The sequence below is a fragment of the Chiloscyllium plagiosum genome, chromosome 20 (assembly GCF_004010195.1).
Source record: "Chiloscyllium plagiosum isolate BGI_BamShark_2017 chromosome 20, ASM401019v2, whole genome shotgun sequence".
Classification (NCBI taxonomy): domain Eukaryota; kingdom Metazoa; phylum Chordata; class Chondrichthyes; order Orectolobiformes; family Hemiscylliidae; genus Chiloscyllium; species Chiloscyllium plagiosum.
The window spans coordinates 703,242-725,074 of NC_057729.1; the positions used below are offsets into that span (position 1 = coordinate 703,242).

General features: G+C 44.0%; 1 protein-coding gene across 2 annotated transcripts in view; it reads left to right on the forward strand.

Annotated features, from left to right (window-relative positions):
• The window catches only part of ppp4r1l (protein phosphatase 4, regulatory subunit 1-like), a 125,670-nt gene that overhangs the window by 5,561 nt on the left and 98,276 nt on the right, over positions 1–21,833 (forward strand). For both annotated transcript variants that reach the window (XR_006314608.1, XM_043710084.1), the window contains exon 3: positions 9,354–9,486. Coding sequence is in view for 1 of the 2 variants with exons in the window: in XM_043710084.1 (XP_043566019.1) it covers positions 9,354–9,486 (133 nt within the window). In the remaining variant the exon portion in view is untranslated. The remainder of the gene's footprint in view (positions 1–9,353; positions 9,487–21,833) is intronic.

Below are 21,833 nucleotides of genomic sequence, written 5' to 3' on the forward strand. Positions count from 1 at the left end.
TCCAGGCAGAATATTTTCCTTCCACTACCACTCGCTGTCTTCTGTCGACCAGCCAATTCTGTATCCAGACAGCTAAATTTCCCTGTATCCCATTCCTGCTGACCTTCTGAACGAGCCTACCATGGGGAACCTTATCAAATGCCTTGCTGAAGTAAGGCATTTTCTTTTCCCTCTCTTGCTCGTTCTTTCTCTCTGTCTCGTCTGTCTGTCTCTTTTATAACTCTTCAATAACTAATATCCCATCACTAATTACCCTTTATTTGTTAATTCAGGGCATCAATATCCCTGACATTGACTCTTTTTACATTGGCCAGGGCTCAGTGGTTGGAACAGATTGACAACCCTAATCAGGAAGCTTCTATTCTGAGGTTCAACTTGCTGACCTCAACAATCACTACGTGTCTCCACCTCTGAGTTCATGGACGCAGGACTGTCTGATTTCTTTGAGAGCCTCCTGGAGTGTTTTAACATCACCAACTCAGAATCTGACAGGGAAGGCATGTAATGAGCAGGAACTTGCCTCTTGAGTCTGGAGTGCCTCGGTAGATTTTTGTCTCCTCTTCTGGAGACAGAAATGTCAAGGTGGTTAGTTCCATCAGGTCCATCTCCGATTTAGAGGACTCAATGTTTGATGGAGAGGGGGAGTCATTAGTATTTGTGAAGGCTCTGAGGGAAGAGCTTTACTCCTGCATAGTCTGCAAATTTTCAGCTTTCAAATGGTCCACATGCTTATTCAGGACTGTCGCACCAAACTTTATAAGTCACTGTTCCTGATCTCATGTTGATAATGCATCTTAACCATGTGACACCATTTCCATGATTCTTGCACCAAACTTTTTCCCCGTATCAAACTGTCTCTTTCCTTTGGTGGAGTCTTGGGTTTGACATTAGAGTTCCTGATGCCATTTCAATCTCCCTCACAGGTCCGGGAAGATCAGGCTTAGCCTGGTGGATGGTCTTTTATTCATTAGCAACTCTGCCAGGCTCTCTTAGTGGTCTGAAATCAAAAAAGGACCTTGATAACTTGGTAACTAATGAGGCAATAGACTTTGTTTTTTTCAGGCCTGCCTTCAAAGTTTGGACTGCTGTTTCTGCCACATTGTTGGATGATGGGTGGTATGGAACTATCCTTGTACATTGAATCCTATTTGATTTTAAGAAATAATTATAGTCCCTGATGATAAAAGATGGTCCCTTATCTGTTACCAAAATCTCCAGGACTCTGTGTGTCGCAAAAGATATCTGCAATTTTTCTATTGTCACTCTAGTGTTTGATGAATGTATGTTTGTCCAACCTCTTTGAGTGGGTGTGTACAATGTCTAAAAACATTGAACCAATGAATGGACTTCCATAGTCAACATGCAACTGAGTCCAAGGCTTACCTGGCCATTCCCACAAATGTGGGGAAGCTGCTGGCAGTTATTTTTGTCCTTGTTGACATTCTGGGTACTGTCCCACTAAAGTGCTTCATTTGAGTTCAAGCCTGGCCACCAGACAAAACTCTTTATCATCATCTTTTTGTGAACTGGATGGCCCTGGTGGAGTTCAGCCAGTATTTGATGGTGACCTTTGCTTGAGACCATCATTCTTGCTCCCATAACAACGTGCTGTTCTCTACTGTGAGTTGGTCTGCTGTGTCCATAAAGGTGTTAGTTGTAGCTGCAGTGGCCCTTTGGTTTTACCCATTAATGCCAATTGTTTCATTGGGAAAGTACTGAATCTTTCTGTGTCCAAAGTCTGATGTCAGCTGTGACTGGGAGCATATCCAGAAAACTCAACACTCTGTTCCATGAGGGGTACCACCGGTGATATATCCACTAATGGAAGGTGGCTCAATGCATCTGCATTGACTACTTGGCCTCCTGGGTGATTGTAATTATAAACACTTAATATTAGAACCCACCACTGAATGCAGCCTGAAGCTATGGACGACGCCACTTTAATCTCTTTAAGTGGACCAAGTAGAGAGTGTGGTCTGTGATTATCATGAATTTCACCTTAAAAGGTAGTAATGAAATTTCCTGACTCCAAATATGATCATGAATCCTTCCTTTTCTATTTGGTTATATTGGATGCTGTTGGACATTCCTCTTCAATGGGCCACCTCTGAGCTAATACAACTCCAGTACCGTAAGGGAAGGCATCACTTGTCGTTACAAGATTGTTTTCAGGATCACAGAGTAACAATTAGTCTTTTTTTTACTTCTTTAACAGCTAAGGCCTATCTATGAGACCATTTCCAAGGTTGACCCTTTTATAGGAGTTGATGCAATGGTGCCACGTTGTGTACGAACTTTGCATAATAATTTACCAGACCCAGAAAGGACTTAAAGTCTTGGACAAACATAAGGGCTGGGACACTTGATTGCTCTCACTATCTTTCAATGCGTGTAACCCAGTCTTGTCAATCCTGTAGCCCAAGCAGGTCACTTAGGAAGCCTGGAACGCACATTTTTCCCTTCTGAGGCACTTGCCTCAAAAAATGCCTTGGGATGATGTCCAGGTTCTCTAAGTGTTCTTTATTAATTTTTCCTGTTATTGTTCCCTGTTATTAACATTATTAGGTGAATTGTGAGCCGAAGTAGGCTTTGCAAAATGTTTTCCATCGTCTGCTGAAAAATTGAAGTCTGATGATATATTGGTATAAGCCCTCCTGAGTATTAGTTATAATACTTTTCCAAGAATTCTGATCTAAATGCAATTGCAAGTAAGCGGGGCTCATGTCAAGCATCATGAAGGACAATGCTCCTGCCAGCTTTGTGTACAAATCCTCTATCCAAAGGAATGAGTATTCATCCAATTGCAAAAAAGTTTACTGTTTGGTTTGAATCCCCATAAAGGCAAACAGACCCATTAGATTTCAAAATTGTTGTGAACAGTGCTGCCCATTCTGCAAATTAGATTGGTTTAATGACGACTCCACTTTCCAGTTTTCTGAATTCTTCTGCTTTTGCGAGTAAGGCAACTGGCACTGAACAGGCTTTCCAGAGTCATGGAATTATTTCCTGGTCAACATACAAAGTTACTTTGGCTCCACTGATAATTCCTAGACCTTCCTGGAAAACCTCAGGGTATTTAATTACGACTTCACTCAGGCAGCCATTTTCTAATTGAAAAATGTTGAGTCAATCTAGGTGAATCTCTTGCAACTAATTTTGCCCCATCAAGACTGGGCCTGACCCTTTACTGCTTCTCAAAGAGACTGGAGCCAAACTTGTACCCTTAATCTGTGAAGATTCCCCGGTATAGAGTCTCTGCTTAGTTGAAGTCTTTTACAAATTTAAGGGCTGGAGTCCAGACTGAGAGCGAATTTTATTAGAAACTGTTCTGTGATCACTTATACAGCTGTATTGGTATCATTTGAACCAGATGGCCATTTAACCAGACAATTATTTGATTGGTTCTGATTTAGATGTTGCTAAGTGACAAAACTGTTCCAAACCAGATGCAGCTGGACGTTGCAGGGTATGAACTCTCCTGGACAACTTCATGGATGCTGGTCCATGAGTTACCTTCCTCCACTTCAATACTAGTAGGACTCTGCTATCCTGAATCTGGATATCAACATCAATCCAATATAATAATGGAAAGATCCTGAAGAGATTTGTCACTGTTTGTCTGAGACTTGGTTTGTTTTGGGATTTTACTGTAGGCTGACTTAGAGTTACTCTGATCAGAGTATGTTCTGAATGAGGCTATGCAGTTGCCTGCACTCACATGGTATTCCTCAAGCTTGGGTGAATTGGTGGGGGTATCCACATCCATCAGAATACATTGCAACTCGTGCTCCACTTGCTGCGTTTTCCGATGATAAAGCTAGTTGTAGCGCCTGTGTGATGTCCTCTGACCCTCAGCCAGTAGGTGTTTTTGCATCGTCACATTATTCATCTGGCATACTAGACAATCTCTAAGCATCTCATTAAGGGTTAAACCAAATTTACTTGCATCTGCCAATCCTCTTAACCTAGTCAAAAATGCTGAGAACAGATTCCTGAGTAAAAGCGATGGTATCTTAGAATTAAAGGAGGCTTGAGGTTGTAATATTCCTAAACTGTGCCAGTCAATTTCCGAAAGTTAAAAATCATACAACACCAGGTTGTAGTCGAATAGGTATATTTGGAAGCACTAGCTTTCGGAACGCAACTCCTTTAATCAGGTGGTTGTGGAAGTGAAGATCATGCTCACAGAATTTATAGCCAAAGGAGTCCAGTGTCATGGAGATGTGATACAGTAAAAAATCTAGAGAACAGAAACCAGCATATCCCATTATAAAAGATGGAAGTTTTAATCTAACACTGGCACCTCCAATTCCTGAAAGTGTTTAGTTTCCTGTGCCTCAGAAAAATTTAACATCTTAAAGCCAGAAAAAGTTGCAGCTCCAGAGGCTATCAGGAAGTTAATATTTGTTTCTCATCTGACACAATGTTGTTTGTCTGGACTCCTTGATGGCTGGCTCAAAAGAGTCAAGCTTCCCAAAGGCACAATATAAGAAAAAGCTTACCTTACCAACTTCATCAGGGCTGTTGCGAGTGAGTTTCTTCAGGATCATGCTTTACTCTATCGTGTTATTTCAATCGCCATTGAAATAACACAATGAAAGGTGTCATCCCATCATCAATCACTCTTTGTTTACAAACGCGTAGCTTTTGACAACAGCACTGCCTCTCAGAGTCAGGCAATCAGGGCATTAGTATCCCTGAAATTCATTCTTTTATGTCAGCCAGGGCACTGTGTTTGGAAGAGATGAAGAGCCCCAATCAGGGACCTCATATTCTATGATGTTTAGTTAATTGACCTCCATACGATCAATCCACTCCACTTTTTCTATTTCTCGCACTCCTCTTCCTCACTTTGTCTTGTCCACGTTCCCATAGCTTTCTCTCTCACGCACATTGGTACCATTCTCTCTCACCCCTCACACTTTCCCGCATGCACGCTTCCCTCGTGTTTTCTCCCTCTCGCTTGCCCATGTACCTGGGAGAACACAAGGGTACTAGCGCGCCCATATACCCTCACATTGTCCCTGTTCGCAGGCTCCCCTCCTGTTGCTCATCACAGAAGTGCACATGGTCAAGACAGCGCAAGAGTATATGCGTGCAAGTGAGACAGCATGAGTGTGTGCGCATACACAGGACAGCACAAGAGTATGGGCACAGGGGACAGTGTAAGGGTACATTTGCATGCGGAAGGTACAGCACAAAGGGATGCACAGCACTCCCCTTGCTCATCTTGCGTGTGTGCGCGTGTGCACTCTTTGCATTTTCTCTCGCATGCACACTTGCACGCGATTACCTTCATGCAGACGCTCTTCTCATGATTACCCTCATGTGCGCATACTCCTCCCACGATTACCCTCATGCGCATGCTCGTCTTGTGCTCGCGAGTGCTGTCCCTCATGCATGCATTGTTTGTCCTCACTCTCTCCTTCGTGCACCGCTGTCCCTCACGTGCACTCCATCCTCGTGCTCTCCCTCATGCATGCACTCCTCACGCTCCCTCAGCGTGCTGTTTTTCCTTGCGTTCTCTCCCATGCAATCTCTCCTCACATACGCTCTCCCTCGTGCACGCACGCGCTGTCCTCGGGCAGTCCCTCATTCCCTCATGCATGCATTGTTTGTCCTCGCTCTGTCCTTCGTGCACCGCTGTCCCTCACGTGCACTCCATCCTCGTGCTCTCCCTCATGCATGCTCTCCTCACACTCCCTCAGCGTGCTGTTTTTCCTTGCGTTCTCTCCCATGCAATCTCTCCTCACATACGCTCTCCCTCGTGCACGCACGCGCTGTCCTCGGGCAGTCCCTCATGGGCACTTTCCTCGGTCTCTTCTTCGGCTCTCTCTCATGGGCCCACTCTCTCTCCTTGCACATGCGCCCACTCCTCGGGCTGTCCCTCCTGCGCGCGTGTTCTCTCTGGCTCATTCCTCACGCTGTTCCTCGTGCACGTATGTTCTCTCGGGCAGTTCCTCGTGTGCACTCCTCGGTGTCTCTCCTGGAGCTGTCCCTCGTGCGCGTGCGCTCTCTCCTCATATGCATGAGTACTCCTCATACTGACCCTCGTGCGCGTGTGCTCTCCTTGCGCTCTCGTGCGCCCTGTCCTCACGCTCTCCCTTGTACGCACACTCTCTCTCCTCACGCTCTCCCTCGTGCATGCGCGTGTTCTCTTCTTGCACTCTCCCTTCATGCTCTCCCTCGCCTGCATGTGCTCTCTCTCCATGCTCTACCTCGCATGCACTGCTCTCTCCTCGCGCTCTCCCGCACACGCATACTCGTGCGCCTGCTCTCTCCTGGTGCTCTCCCACTCTCCTCGCCCTCCTTCGTGGTCTCCTTGTGGTCTCTCCTTCCGCCCACACTCTACTCGTGCTGTTCCTTGCACGTGCATGCCTCCCCTTGAACTTCCCCTCCCGTACGCCGTTTCTCCTCTCAATTTGCCTCATGCCTTTCTGTTGTGCGCACATGTCCTTGCACTCCCCTTGCACTTTCCCTCGTGTGTTCCCGTGAACGCGCTCCCCTCACGTGTGCCCTGTCCTTGACCTTTTCCTTGTGCACACACTGCTGTCTCCTTCTCCCGCACGTGCTTTCCATCACACTTCCTGTTGCCCTTCCCTTGGCGCTTTCTGGCGCCGCTCCCACTGCCTGCTCCCTTTCTCCTCTCGTTTTCCCAAATGCCATCCCATCATGCGCATGCGCCCCTCCACTTGCGCTTTTCTTCTCTTGTTGCACTTCCTGTCGCACTTGGACGATTTGGACCAAGAAGTCTGCATCCATGCTGTATATCTCTATGACTCTGTATCTGATGGCAAGTTCCAGCAAACTCATTTGATAAATTTGAATATATAGAGGAGTAGATAATATATGCTAACTGTGGAAAAAGTGGGGAAACTTAAAAATCTGAATTTCTGAACAATATAGGTTTAAAATAATCTCAACTCAAGTCCTCAATTAGCTCAAAAGACCTGAGACAAATTGGCTTAAAATTAAAGCAACTGCATTTTAAAATTCAGTACCGTGCTCTGCCCTTTCAGTTACTTAGGATGTGCCGAACTTGGTTAATGACTCCAGTTCTCTACAAGGGTGTCAATGAAAGGATGGTACAAAGACTTAAAGGAAAGGTTTTTAAAATAAAAAACAAAACGACTCCACATATTTGCTTGCTTTCAGTTACTTAGGATGTGCCGAACTTGGTTAATGACTCCAGCTCTCTACAAGGGTGTCAATGAAAGGACGGTACAAAGACTTAAAGGAAAGGTTTTTAAAATAAAAAAAAACGACTCCACATATTTGCTTGAATGTGTAAGCAGCTCATAAACTCCATAAAATTATGAGGAATTGGTTGGTTGCTGAAGAAAGAAATGTCCAAGAACAAATTCTGACTGTGGGCAGGCTAATTAAATTGCTCAGAAAGGAAAATACTGGCAGAGAATTGGTGTGTTGAATGAGAGCTTTGCCTCTTCTATGACAGGTTTTGTTGCAAATGTTTGAAATGAGAATGCAAAGTCCATATCTTATTAGTGTAGCATTTCAATGCAAGGGGATAAATTTGCTAGAAAACTGAGTTTCAAAGCTGAATTTACTGTACTTGTAGAAAGCCATCTGATTGTGACATTAATGTATTGTTCAGTACATAGACCTCCCAAATACAATCGGTTCTGATATAATGCAATAGTTCTACTCCTGTGCGATAAGATTGTGCAATAGCCGCACCATTTAAACTAATGGGGCTGGAATCGCATTTTCGCCAATTAAGATAAGGAAGTTTGTGTTCTACAAGTAACGGTCTAAATTCTTCAATCACGTTAAAGCCAATTTGCATTGAAGAAACACTTGTTCTCGCAGAACTGACTGCATCAGTCTTGCAATTTCTAAAGTAATGTCTTCCATCTTCTTATACTGCATGCAGATCACACAAAAATGAGTGAGATTTTGCATTTGATTTAATGCTGAAAAATTTGTTCTTGATGTTAAACCAAGAAGCTTAGAAAATAGGTTCAAGGGTAGGCCATTCAACCTTTCCAGCAGTTCAGGCAGCATCCAAGGAGCAGTAAAATCGACGTTTCGGGCAAAAGCCCTCCATCAGGAAGCCTTTATTCCTGATGAAGGGCTTTTGCCCGAAACGTCGATTTTGCTGCTCCTCTGATGCTGCCTGAACTGCTGTGCTCTTCCAGCACCACTAATCCAGAATCTGGTTTCCAGCAGCTGCAGTCATTGTTTTTACCCATTCAACCTTTCTAGCCTGCTTCATCATTCAGTGTGATCATGGCTGATCATACAGTATCCAGTATCCCACTATCACTTTCTGTCTATCTCCATCTAATGAACCGGCCCCAGTAGCTTTCTGTGGTAGGGAAATCCAAAGGTTCACAACTCTGAGTGAAGAAAGTTTTCCTCATCTCGGTCCTGAATGGCTTACCCTTTATTCTTGGACCTTTGAGGCTGACTGGAGAAGCTTGTGATGATTTAGCACCAAGGCCACTCTGACTTGAGCACATAACCTTTCCATGAGGAAAACAGTATTCTTCTTTTGACTATGATGCTGTTACTGGGAATTGACTGATTTTTCCAAAGTTCAAAAAAAAAGCTAATTATTGCTTGTTGTTTGTAGGTTATTGATCTATGGCAGTTGTTTAGTGCATTTTTAAATATAACTATGCTTCAATCAGTAATGAATCCACTGATGTTTTGGGACATTGTAAGGAACGCTACCAAACAAGTGCATGGATTTTCTTGAGTCTTTTGAAATCTGGTGACTAGTTCATGTACTAGGTGTTAACTGATTAAATGTTGCAACTTCAGTTGCTGTGAAACCAATTCAGGCTGCTAGCTCCAGTACTAATGACAATGGGAACTTAGTGTCATAGAGATGTACAGATAATCACTTGGACACTACACATGTACACACATCTTCAGAGTTGTGGCAATTTATTTGACAGGTACTACTAACCAGGAAGTGCTGTGAAAGGTGGCTTAGCATTTGGGTCAAGCTTTAAAAGCTGTTTGCATCCCATTTCCTAGTGTTAGGCAAAGCCTTGCTGTCCAATCCTATCCCAGCCCAGGGCTTTCACAGGCATCCTCCCCTTTTCCAAGCTGCTATTATTTCACGTCTGGTAGGCAAAGTACTTCCAATACACTCTAACCAGTTTATTTAGCACTTTTCTGCATGATATTAGTTACCCTCCATTGCGCAAAGAATCTTTCTGCTTTGTACCTTGCTGCTATGAAACTGCATTGGTGCATTGCAATACACAAACCTGCATCACATTTTTCTTATAAGGCACTGCGACTGTGTTTTGCCTAAGCTTTGTTAGGACTGAGTGACCTGTGTCAATGCTACCACCTGACACTTTGTTCTTGGCTTACAGTTGGGTTTGATGAGTACAGCTCTGACTGTGATGGAATACGGATAACCTCGTTCTTGGATTTGGCAAATCAAGATGAAATGACACCTCTTTCCAGACTGGAGAAGTATGCTGCCAGTGACAATGTATTCAACAGGTAAGACAAGAAGCAATAGAGACTTGCATATGCAGGGCTGATCAAAATGTGGCAGTCCAGCCATGTAAGTCAATGGTCAATGTGTTTCAATAAGTATCTATTTCCTATTCACTGTTTTCTCTTGTTGGCATATCCTGAGCCTGGAGGTTTGGCTGTTTTTGACACTGTTTCGTCGGATCATAGGAACAGCAGGAAGCCATGTAGCCTTCAAGCAATTCCACCATTCAGTGAGATCATGACTGATCTGTGGTCTCGCTCCATATCTCCCTTTGGCCAGAATCCTTTAATTCTCTCAGATTTAAAATTAACAATTGAACTTGCATTAACTGTCATTAGTGGAAGAAAGCTCCAAATCACTGTCACCCTTTGTGTGTAGAAGTACTTTGGAACATCTGTCCTGAACCACCTGGCCCTAATTGTCAGACTACGCCCTAATTCTAAAATTTTCAACCAGTGGAAATAGATTATGTCTATCTACCCTATACTTTTCTATTAATATCTTCAAAAACTTTGATCAGATCACCCCTTAACTTTCTAAATTCTAAAGGAAGCAGGCCTAACTTATGTAATAAATCCTTAAACTTAATCCTTGAAGTCTCCACAGATCATTCTTTTAAACGTATGTTGCGTTGCTTTCAAGCCCAGCATCCTTCCTAAGACATGGTGCCCCCCAGATCTGCTCACAGTACTCCCAAGTGAAGTCTAATCTGGGTTTTCTAGAGCAACAAAATTTCTGTGTCCATGTGCTCCATTGCTGTAAAATTCAGGACTTAGCTGTAAAAGAGTTTCTTCACGTAACAATTAATCAATATTTGGAGTTAAGGGAGTTGTGGAAGCTGGATCACTGAATGTCTTTAAAGAGCAGTTGTTTAGACTTTTGAATGGAGACGTACAAGGTCAAGATGAGCTGGCATGAAGGAATTGTTGAAACATGGGACAGCTCAGCCATGATCTTGTTGAATGGAGGGCGGGATTGAGTGGCAGCATGGCCTCATCTTTTTCCTATTACCTAAGTTTTTTTTTTAATCAGCTTTCTTTGGATTAGATTAGATTACATTCCCAACAATATGGAAACAGGCTCTTCAGCCCAACAAGTCCACACCGACCCTCCAAAGAATAATCCACCCAGACCCATTCCTCTACCCTATATTTACTCCTGACTAACGCATCTAACACTTCGGCCAATTTAACATGGCCAATTCACCTGATCTGCACATCTTTGGATTGTGGGAGGAAACTGGAGCACCCGGAGGAAACCCACGCAGACACTGGAAGAATGTGCAGACTCAATACGGACAGTCGCCTGAAGCTGGAATCGAATCCCGGTCCCTGGCGCTGTGAGGCAGCAGTACTAACCATTGAGCCACTGTGCCGGCCACTTTAATACTTGCTGTACCTGCATCCTAATGTTTTGTGATTTATGCATTGGGATACCCAGATTCCTTTGCATCTCTCAGCTCTGCGATCTAAGTAGGTTAAATATTTTTTTAAAAATTCTTTGCAAAGTTCAATTTTAAATTTTCTCGCATTGTAACATATGTGCCAGATCTTTGGCCGATCACAATATCCATATCCCTTTATAGCCTTTTGATTTTTTTTCAAAACTTATTTTCCACATATTAGAATAGAATAGAGTAGAACTCTACAATGTGGAAACAGGTTGTGTGTGTCCCAGAAAAAGGTTGTGTGTGTCCCCCCTGTTTCCTGTTAGCTAGCCTATCTTGTATCCATGCCAATATATTATCCCATGCACTATGAGCATCTGCCCACTAACCTTTGAAGTGAGTGCCTTCTGGAAACGCAGTACAATACAGCCATCAGTTTCTGATTATCAACACCACATGTTATTTCTGCAAAGAATTCCAATAAATTAGCGAATCATGACTTTCACAAAACCATGTTGACTCTGCCAAGTTATCATGTTTTGTTTCCAAATGCCTAAGATAATGTTCTTAATAATAAGTTCTAGCACCTTCCTCACATGTTAAGCAAACTAGCCTGCAGTTCGCTGTTTTATATTCTGTCAATCCGAGATGAGTTTAGGTCATCCCTCTTTTTGTGCTGATACCATTTCTAAATAACAGAGCTCCTTCTGCTCATAGCTTCCTGTTTTTCATTAATGGCATGCAGTTTTCAATGTTTTGATCCCACTCTGTCATAGTGCAGCCACATCTTTTGGAATGGATATAAGTTTGTTTTATTTCTGTTCTTGCTATGGGTTCATTTGTTTCAAATGTTACATGCATTCAGATACAGAGTCTTCAGTTTTGTTTTTATAACCTTTAAAGCCTTTTTAAAATTGATTTTAATTTTAGATTTGTACTCTATCCCTTCCTGTCACAGTCTGTTTGTCTTTTTCTATATTAACAACTTTCTCTGTTGCTTCTCTTTACTTATCAATTTACCATTACTTCCTTGGTTTGATTCCTCAATCCCACTATTTAGTTTAAAACCTATTTCCCTTATTATGCAGCTCACTCAAACACTGGAGCCAACATAGTACAGGTAAAGACTTTCTCACTTGTTTGTCCACAGATCCCTTAAGGCAGCAGGGCAGGCTAATAAGGTGGTTAAGAATAAATACAGGACACTTGCATTGATCAGTCGAGACACAGGTCACAAGAGCAGGGAGGTTGTGTTCGAGTTGTACATGACATTTGTTGAATCCCAGCTGGAGTATAGTATGCAGTTCTGGTCACCAGTTTAAAGGAAGGATGTGATTGCAGTGGTGGGAGTATAGAGGAAATTCACCAGGATGTTGTCTGGGATTGAACATATCAGCTATGAAGAATGGCTGATTAAACCCAGGTTGTATTCTTTTGAAGCAGTGAAAGTTGAGAGGGAAGCTGATAGAGGCAGATCAGATTATGAGGGGCATGAACATTGTAGATAGACAGCAGCGGTTCCCCTTAGTTGAAGAGCCAATAACAGGATAACCTCACACCCTTGAAAAATTACTTGGATGAGCACTTGAAGTATCAGAACATTCAAGGCTGTGGGCCTCGGGCTGGTAAGTGGGACAAGTGTAAGTAGTAGTATATTTTTAGTGGTACAAACCTAATTGGCTGAAGGACTTCTTCTGTACTGTATGATTCTACAATCCTAATGCCAATCACCCAAAAACAGGAACAACTTATAATACACAAATTTATTACTGTGATAGTGTACTAACTGTTGTGATTATACAATGCATTCATGCAAGCCTATGGTGAACAAATTTTGTCACTGCAAACTTTGGACATCCACCTGCCCTGAGAGTTCTGACCTTGCAGGGATGATTCTCGGATATTTTATACAAACTTTTTTCCCAAGCTAGATCACATGATATCCAGAATTTGTAATTAAGTGAGTTTCTTATAGTTAAACCTCCAGATTTGACTTAGTGGCTGCTTTGATGGTTTGACACAATTAATGGTAGAGCTCTGAGGAGTGTTGTCGAAGAGAGACTAGTTCCTTTCTCTGCTTTCAAGGTAAATAGTTCCTTGAAAGTAGTGGGGAAGGTGGTGTCTGGCGCGCTTGCTTTCTTTAGTCAGAGAATTGTGTATAAGAAGTGAGATGTCATATTGTGGATGTACAGGACATTAGTGAGTCATTTTTGGAATATTGCATATGTTTCTTGTTGCTATGCTTTCGGAAGGATATTATTAAATTGGAAAGGGTGCAGAAAAGATTTACAAGGATGTAATTTTGAGTAGTGGATTTGAGTTATAAGGACATGCTGGATATCCTGGGACTTTTTTCCCTGGAGCGTAGGAGGTTGAGGGGTGACCTTACAGAGGTTTATAAAATCGTGAGAGGGTGCACAAGAGGTTCACTGGGATGCTGCCTGGATTAGAGGATATGAACTGTAAGGAGAGGCTAGAAAAACTAGGCTGAAAACAACAAATGCTGGAGATCACCGTGGGTCACACAGCATCCATGGAGAGAGAGCAAGCTAATGTTTCGAATCTAGATGTCTCTTCTTCAGAACTGAAGTGGAGGGGGAAGCATTGATGTTGTAGTTGGAGGGGTGTGGTATGGCGGTGGAGGATGTAGAATGCTGGTGAAGAAAAGACGTTAATTCAGATTAAGTGATCGGAATGTGAGAATGGCAGACCAATGGTATGTCTCACTGCCAGACTTGAAAGAGAAGACAGTCCCATTGGAATGGGGGTGGGGAGAGAGGACATGGTGACAGAGAAAGTAACAAGCAAATCTCAAGGAAAGTGAAGAAATGCTCAGTTATGCCTGTATCTTTATGGGATATGTGGAACAATCCTTGTTTCAGTCCTGCACTGGCCCCATCCCACAACTCTTTCACTGGTACATTAACAATTGCTTCTGTACCGCTTCACGCTTCCACCAGGGCCTTGAAACATTTATCCATTTTGTCTCCAGTTTCCACCCCTCTATAGCTTTCACATCGTCCATTTCCGACACTTGCCTTCCTTTGGTTGACCTCTCTGTCTCCATTTTGGGGAATAAACTCTCCACTGCCATCCACTACAAAGCCACTGACTCCCTCCACTACAGCTCTTCACATCCCACGTTCTGCAAGGACTACATCACATTCTCCCAGTTCCTTCACCTATATCACATATGTTCCAAAACAGTACTGCTGACATGACTTGCTTCTTCCTTAACAGTGATTTCCTGCTCACTGGCGTTGGAGATAGCAAGAACTGCAGATGGTTGAGTGTCAGAGTGGATAAAGAGTGGCCTGGGAAAAGCACAGCAGGTCAAGCAGCATCAAATGAGATGGGGAATCGATGGTTCAGGTTGGAATCTTTTGGGGAGGATAAAGGGGAAAGATAGGTGGGAGGTGGCTGTGATTGGTCAGTGGCAAGAGTGGGATGGATAGGTGGAAAGATGGATAGGTACAGGCAGGTTAAGGGGGCAGGGTGGAGAGGGAGGGCTAGGCACAGGATGAGTTGGGGTTGGGGAGATTTGGAAGCTGGTGAATTCTGTGTTGAGGCCATATGGTTTAGGTTAGACTAAATTCCTTGGAGTGTGGAAACAGGCCCTTCGGCCCAACCAATCCACACCCACCCTCTGAAGAGTAACCCTCCCAGACCAATTTCCCTCCAACTACGGGCAATTTAGCATGGCCAGTTCACCTGACCTGAACATCTTTGGACTGTGGAAGGAAACTGGAGCACCCGGAGGAAACCCACACAGACACTGGGAGAATGTGCAAACTCCATACAGACAGTCACCTGATGCTGGAATTGAACCTGGGACCCTGGTGCAGTGAGGCAGCAGTGATAACCACTGAGCCATCGTTGTAAGCTCCCAAGGCAGAAGATGAGGTGTTCTTCCTCCAGTTTGCATGTGGACTTGTGTGGATGGTGGAGGAGGTCCAGGATGGACATGTCATTGGGGAGCAGGAGGGGGAATTGAAACGGATGGCAACTGGAAGATGGGGTTGATTGTTTCCAAAACCGGTTATCGAGTTTGCGCTCAGTCTCCTGTAGAGGAGACCATATCAGTTGCAATGGATGCAATAAATCAGGTTAGAGGAAATGCACATGAAATCTCTTGGACTTGGAAAGATTCTTTGAGGCCTTGGATGGAGATGAGGGGGGAGGTGTGGGGTAGGTTTTGCGTCTGCTGCAGCCGCAGGGGAAGATTTGAGATATGGGAAAGGAGTTGGTTGGGTGTGTGGACTCCACTCCAACCCCAACTTCACCATCAAACCAGCTGACAAGGCTTGTGCGGTGGTAGTTTGGCACACCGACCTCTCTCTCGTCGAAGCCACGAAACAACTTGCTGACACCTCCTCCTACTGTCCTTTTGATCACGACCCCACCTCTCATCACCAAACCATCATCCCCAAGATGATTCACAATCTCATCACCTCAGGAGATCTCCCATCCACAGCCTCCAACCTCATCGTTTCCCTATGAGAAGATTTTATCTTCTCCTTAAAATTCATAAACCTGACTGTCCAGGTCAACTGATCATCTCTGCCTGCTCCACTGAACTCCTCTTATCTCAACTCCGTCCTGTCCTGTTTGGTCCAGGAACTCCCCACCTACATTCAGGACACCACCCACACCAGCCACGATTTTCAGTTCCCTGGCCCCCAACACCTCATCTTCACCATGGAGATCCTGTCTCTCTACACCTGCATCCCTCATGAGGAGGGCCTCAAGGCCCTCTGTCTCTTCCTCTCCCACAGACCCAACCAATCCCCCTCCACTGACACTCTCATCCACCTGGGGGAAGTGGTCCTCAGCCTCTACGACCTTTTGTTTCAATGCTCCCACTTCCTGCAAACCAGAGGGATGGCCATGGGTACCTGCATGGGTCCAAGTTATGCCTGCCTCTTCGTAGGGTACGTGGAACAGTCTTCTGCAGCTACACTGGCACCACCCCTCACCTTTTCCTCCACTACATCGATGACTGTATCAATGCTACCTCATGCTCCCACAAGGAACTTGAACAGTTCATCCACTTCCACCCTGACCTCAAATTCACCTGAGCCATTTCTGACACCTCCCTCCCCTTCCTGGACCTCGCCACCTCCATCTCTAGCAAGCAAACTCAGCACCGACATCTATTACAAACCTACCGACTCCCACAGCTACTCTGATTACACCTCCTACCAAACCTCTTCCTGCAAAAAAGCAATCCTGTATTCCCAATTCCGCCACCATATTTGCTCGTAGGTTTAGCGATTCCACTTCAGGACATCCCAGATGTTCTCCTACTTCAAGGAATGCAATTTCCACTCGCCCATGATCAAAAATGCCCTCGACTGCATCTCTTCCATTTCCCGCACTGCTGCCCTCATACAAAAGCTCCCCAACCACAACAAGGTTAGAGTCCCCTGGGTCCTCACATTCTACCCCACTCATCTCCAAGTCCAACACCTCATCCACTGCCACTTCCTCCACCTGAAGTCTGACCCTATGACCAAAATTATATTTCCCTCCACACCCCATCCACTTTTCGCAGGGACTGTTCCCTCTGCAATTTCCTTATTAGGTCCAAACTCTCCTCCAACCCACACCTGGAACCTTCCCCTGCAGTCGCAGTAGGTGTAAAACACCCAACACCCTCACGCCCCACCTCCGCCCAAGGCCTTAAAGAATCATTCCAGGTCCGGCAGAGATTCATGTGCATTTCCTCTAACCTGATTTATTACATCTGTTGCTACTGATGTGGTCTCCTCTGCATCGGAGAGACCAAGCGCAAACGCGGGAACCAGTTCAGGGAACATTAATGATCCATGCACTCCAACCAATCCCATCTTCTCGTTGCCATCCATTGCTACTCGCCCGTTGACATGTCCATCCTGGGCCTCCTCCACCATCAACAATTGGCCACACGCAAACTGGAGGAAGAACACCTTATCTTCCACCTCGGGAGCTTATAACATATGGCCTCAACATAGAATTCACCAGCTTCCAAATCTCCCCAACTCCACCTCCGTCCAGGCCGAACCCTCCTTCTCCGCCCTACCCTCTTAACCTGACCCTATCTGTCCATTTTCCTTCCGACCTATCCATTCCACCCTCCCCACTGACCAATCAGTCATCTCCTGGCTGCATACACCTATTGCCATCCCACTCGTCTTTCCCCCAGCCCCGCCCCCATGGAATTCATCAGCTTCTAAATCTCCCCACCCCTACCTCATCCCAGGCCCGGCCCTCCCTCTCCACTCCGCCCACCTAACCTGACTCTACCTGTCCATCTTCCTTCCCATGTGTCCGCTCCACCCTTCCCACTGACCAATCACAACCATGTCCTACCTGCATCCACCTCTCGCCATCCCATCACCTTTCCCCAGCACCAGCCCTTCCCTTTATTTATGTCTCAGCCCCTTTCTCCTCCCCCAGTCCTGATGAAAGGTTCTGACCTGAAATGTCAATTCCCCTTCTCCACTGGTGCTGCTTGACCTGCTGTGCTTTTTCCATCTCCACTCTTTATCCACACCCATTGTAGTTGATAGGGCCCTCAACCACATCAGACCTATCACCCTTGTTTCCACCCTTGCCCCTTCCCATCACTCACAAGAACATGATCAGTTCCTCCTTGTTCTCACTTTTCATCCTCCCAGTCTCTGCATTCAAAGGATCATTCTCTGCCATTTCAGACAATTCCAGCAGAACGCCGCCACCAAAGACATCTTCAACTCACTTCCCCATTTGTATTTTGCAGGGATCATTCCATCCGCGGCCCTCTGTTCAATGCAATGACCACCAACTCCAATCCCCTCTTCTCCTGGCATCTGCTGTATAAGCACAGAAGGTGCAGCATCTGCCCCATTACCACCTCCTTGCTCACCATCCAAGGTCCTAAACAGGCTTTCCAGATGAAGCAGCATTTCATCTGTCTCTCATCCAATCTTGTTTGCTGCATCCAATATAGAGTATGGCATATTCTATATTGGAGAAACCAAAAGCAGACTGGATGACTGCTTTGCAGAACAACTCTGGTTTGTGCGCAGACATGACCCCGAGCTTCCTGTAGTCGGTCAGTTCAACACAGCATCCTTGTATGCTCACTTACTGGTCCTCAGCATGCTGTAGTGCTCCAGTGAACCACAGCACAAATTAGAGGAACAACATCTTATCTTAAGAATAGCTACTTTACAGCCTTCTGGACTTAATATTAAGTTCAACACCTTAAGTGAATCAACTTCCATATCTTCCCTTTATTCTGCTTTACATGTTACATTCTCTGTCACCATGTCATCTCTCCCTTCCCCCACCCCTGTGTCTTCTCTTTCAAATCTGGTAGTGAGACACAGCATTGTTCTGCCATTCTCACATGCCTATTCCTTAATCTGAACTATCAACATCTTTTCTTCACCAGCACTATACATCCTCCACTAGCACTCTCCGCCAACTATAGTATAAATGCTGCCCCCTTCCACACTTCACTTCAGCTCTGATGAAGAGTTGCTGCTTTTTGTTGCAGCTTGTGGTGGAGCCCACAAGGGAACAGGCAATACAGGATTTAGTGTTGTGAAATGAGGCAGACTTGATAAGGGAGCTTAAGGTGAAGGAACCCTTCAGAGGCAGTGACTATAATATGATTATGTTTACTCTGCAATTTGAGAGGAAGAAGATAGAATCACAGGTAATGGTGTTACAGCTGAATAAAGGCAACTACAGGGGTATGTGGGAGGAGTTTGACTGGGAGAGGACCCTAACAGGAAAGACATTGGAACAGTAATGAAAGGAGTTCCTGGAGTAATTCAAGAGAGACAGCAAAGATCCATCCCGATGAAAAAGCAACATGGTACAGGGTGGGTGAGGTAACCAAGGCTGGCTAGGGAAGTCTGGGAGAGCGTAAAAGCAAAAGAGAAAGCATATAATGTGATGAAGGGATGTGGGAAACCAGAGGATTGGAAAGCTTACAAAGATGAACAGAAGGCAAAGAAATAAGGAAGGAGAAGATTAAATTGAGGGTAAGCTAGCCAGTAATATAAAAGAAGGCTGTAAGTAAAAGCAAATTACTGCAGATTCTGGAATCTGAAACCAAAAGAGAAAATGCTGGAAAATCTCAGCAGGTCTGGCAGCACCTGTAAGGAGAGAAAAGAGCTGACGTTTCGAGTCTAACTGACCCTTTGTCAAAGGCTGTAAGTGTTTCTTTAGATATAAAGGGCAAAAGAGAGGCAAAAGTGGACATTGGGCCACTGGAAATTGATGCTGGAGAGATAGCAGTGGACAATAAAGAAATGGCTGAGGAACTGAATAATTATTTCGTGTAAGTCTTCACAGTTGAAGACTCAAATAATATCCCAAAAATTCAAGCGAGTGAGAGGGCAGAGCTGGGTATGGTGGCCATTACCAAGGAGAAGGTGCTAGAAAAACTAAATTGCCTGCAGGTAGATAAATCGCCTAGACCAGATGGGCTACACCACAAGAGTTCTAAGGGAGATAGCTGAAAAGATAGTTGTGATCTTTCAGGAATTGCTAGAATCAGGGAGGGTCCCAGAGGACTGGAAAATGGCTAACATGGCACTCTGTTTTAAAAAGGGAGTAAGGCAAAAGATGGAAAATTATAGACCGATTAGCCTGATCTCCATCGTGGGGAAGATCCTGGAATCCATTGTGAAGGATGAGATTTCTGACTACTTCGAAGTATATGGTAAAATAGGGCAAAGTCAGCATGGTTTCATCAAGGGGAGGTCATGCCTGACAAATCTTCTAGAATTTGTTGAGGAATTGAAGAGCAGATTAGACCAAGGAGAGCCAATGAATGTTATCTACCAGGACTTTAAGAAGGTCTCTGACAAGGTGCTGCATGGGAGGCTACTGAGTAAGATAAGGGCTCATGGTGTCAGAGGCAAGATTATAGCTTGGATAGAAGCTTGGCTGACTGGCAGAAAGCATAGAATGGGCATGAAAGGGTCCTTCTCAGGATGGCAGCCTAAGGACCGTGGTGTCCTGCAAGGCTCAGTGTTGGGACTACAACTTTTCATTTTATGTATTAATGATCTAGATGAAGGAACTGAGGGCGTTCTGGCTAAGTTTGCAGACATTACAAAGAGAGACAGGTAGCATTGAGGAGGCAGGGAGGCTGCAGAAGGATTTGGACAGGTTAGGAGAGTAGGCAAAGAAGTGGCAGATGGAATACAACGTGGGAAAGTGTGAGATCCTGCACTTTGGGAAGAAGAATAGAGGCATGGACTATTTTCTAAATGGGGAGAAAATTCAGAAGTCTGAATTGCAAAAAGACTTGCGAGTTCTAGCCCAGGATTCTGTCAAGGTGAACTTGCAGATTGAGTCAGTAGTTAGGAAGGCAAATGCTGTGATGATAGTTATTTTGAGAGGACTTGTATATGAAAGCAGGGATGTACTTCTGAGGCTCTATAGGGCTCTGGTCAGACCACATTTGGAGTATTGTGTGCAGTTTTGGGCCCCATATCTCTGGAAGGATATACTGACCCTGGAGCGTGTTCAAAGGAGATTCATGAGAATGGTCCCAGAATGAAAAGCTTAACATATGAGGGACGTTTGAGAACTATGGGTTTATACTCCATGGAGTTTAAAATGATGAGGGAGGAATCTAATTGAAACATACAGAATACTGAATTGCCTGGACAGAATAGATGTTGGGAAGATGTTTCCATTGATCAAAAGAGACAAGAACCCTAGGGCATAGCCTTAGAGTGAAGGGAAGACATTTTAGAATAGAGATAAAGAGAAAATACTTCAACCAGAGAGTATGAGCAAGTACTCAAGTTTTGAGTTTTCTCATTCTCTCACCTGAGATGTTTGCTTATGTTTTTAATAAAAGTTCCTTTAACGTTTCTCTCCGTTTTCTCAGAAGGTATTTTCAACGTACATTGGTCTTGAAGATTGGCAGTATCTGTCAAAATACAAAAGTCAAACATCTCTCCCTATCCAATTAAATACTGCCTGACCCAAGTAATTCCAATATTTTCTACATTTTGTTTCATATTTTCAACACCTGCAGCATTTTTAATTTTCAAAACAAAGTACTTCAAGTTCTTTGCCAATACTTGACTTTCATGTTGGAGTCTTTTGATTTTTTTAATGATTCTATTGAAATTATTTTTCGAAAGTCCTTAAAAAAAAAAAAGGATTCCGCCTGAAACACTGATTCAACATATCTGTCCCCAAATGTGGACAGATGTTTTGTATGTTAACAATATATTTTGAAGTTTTACTTTTGAAAGTAAATTCTGCTTGGGCAACTGTGCTCTCTGAAGAGTGTGATTGATGGAGAGAGAGTGAATGGTGGATGAGAAAGCAGGAGTATTCCCTTGGATTCAGGTTGTCATGCACTTGTCAAAAGATGCCTAAAACAGCTGCCATACTTTGTCTTTACATCTTGATTAGGCTGTTTCGGTCAATTTGTCCAATCTGAAGACCAAATCACAATGTACTTGTCGAGTTAGAAGTAGGTAGGACACCTTGACTTCTAACAGCAAGTAATTCAGTAATTTGAATAAAACACTTAAGATTGTCAGGCGAGGACATGTTTTCAAAATTGACAAGTAGCATAGGCTACTTTTATACAACCAGCCAAAGATCTGTACTCACAAGTTTAAGTTTTGGATTTCTTTCCAGTATTACTTCTCTTGTATCATTGTCTCAGCTATGTATAAATTATAATTTGATAGTCCAGTACTTAGCATTGCCAAAAAAAATACTTTTTTGTCGAAACTTGTATGTTCTTGGATTGTCCTGATGTGTGCAAGACAAAAATATTTAACAAAATGTGGCTAGTCTTCAGCAATATTGGATTAACGTGTGCAATTAATGCCATGCCTGATGCCATGCTGACCATATTGCTATTCCAACCAAATTCCGTCTGCCTGAACCTGGTCCATATCCCTCTATTCCGTTCCTGTTCATGTGTCTATCTAAATGCCTCTTTAATGT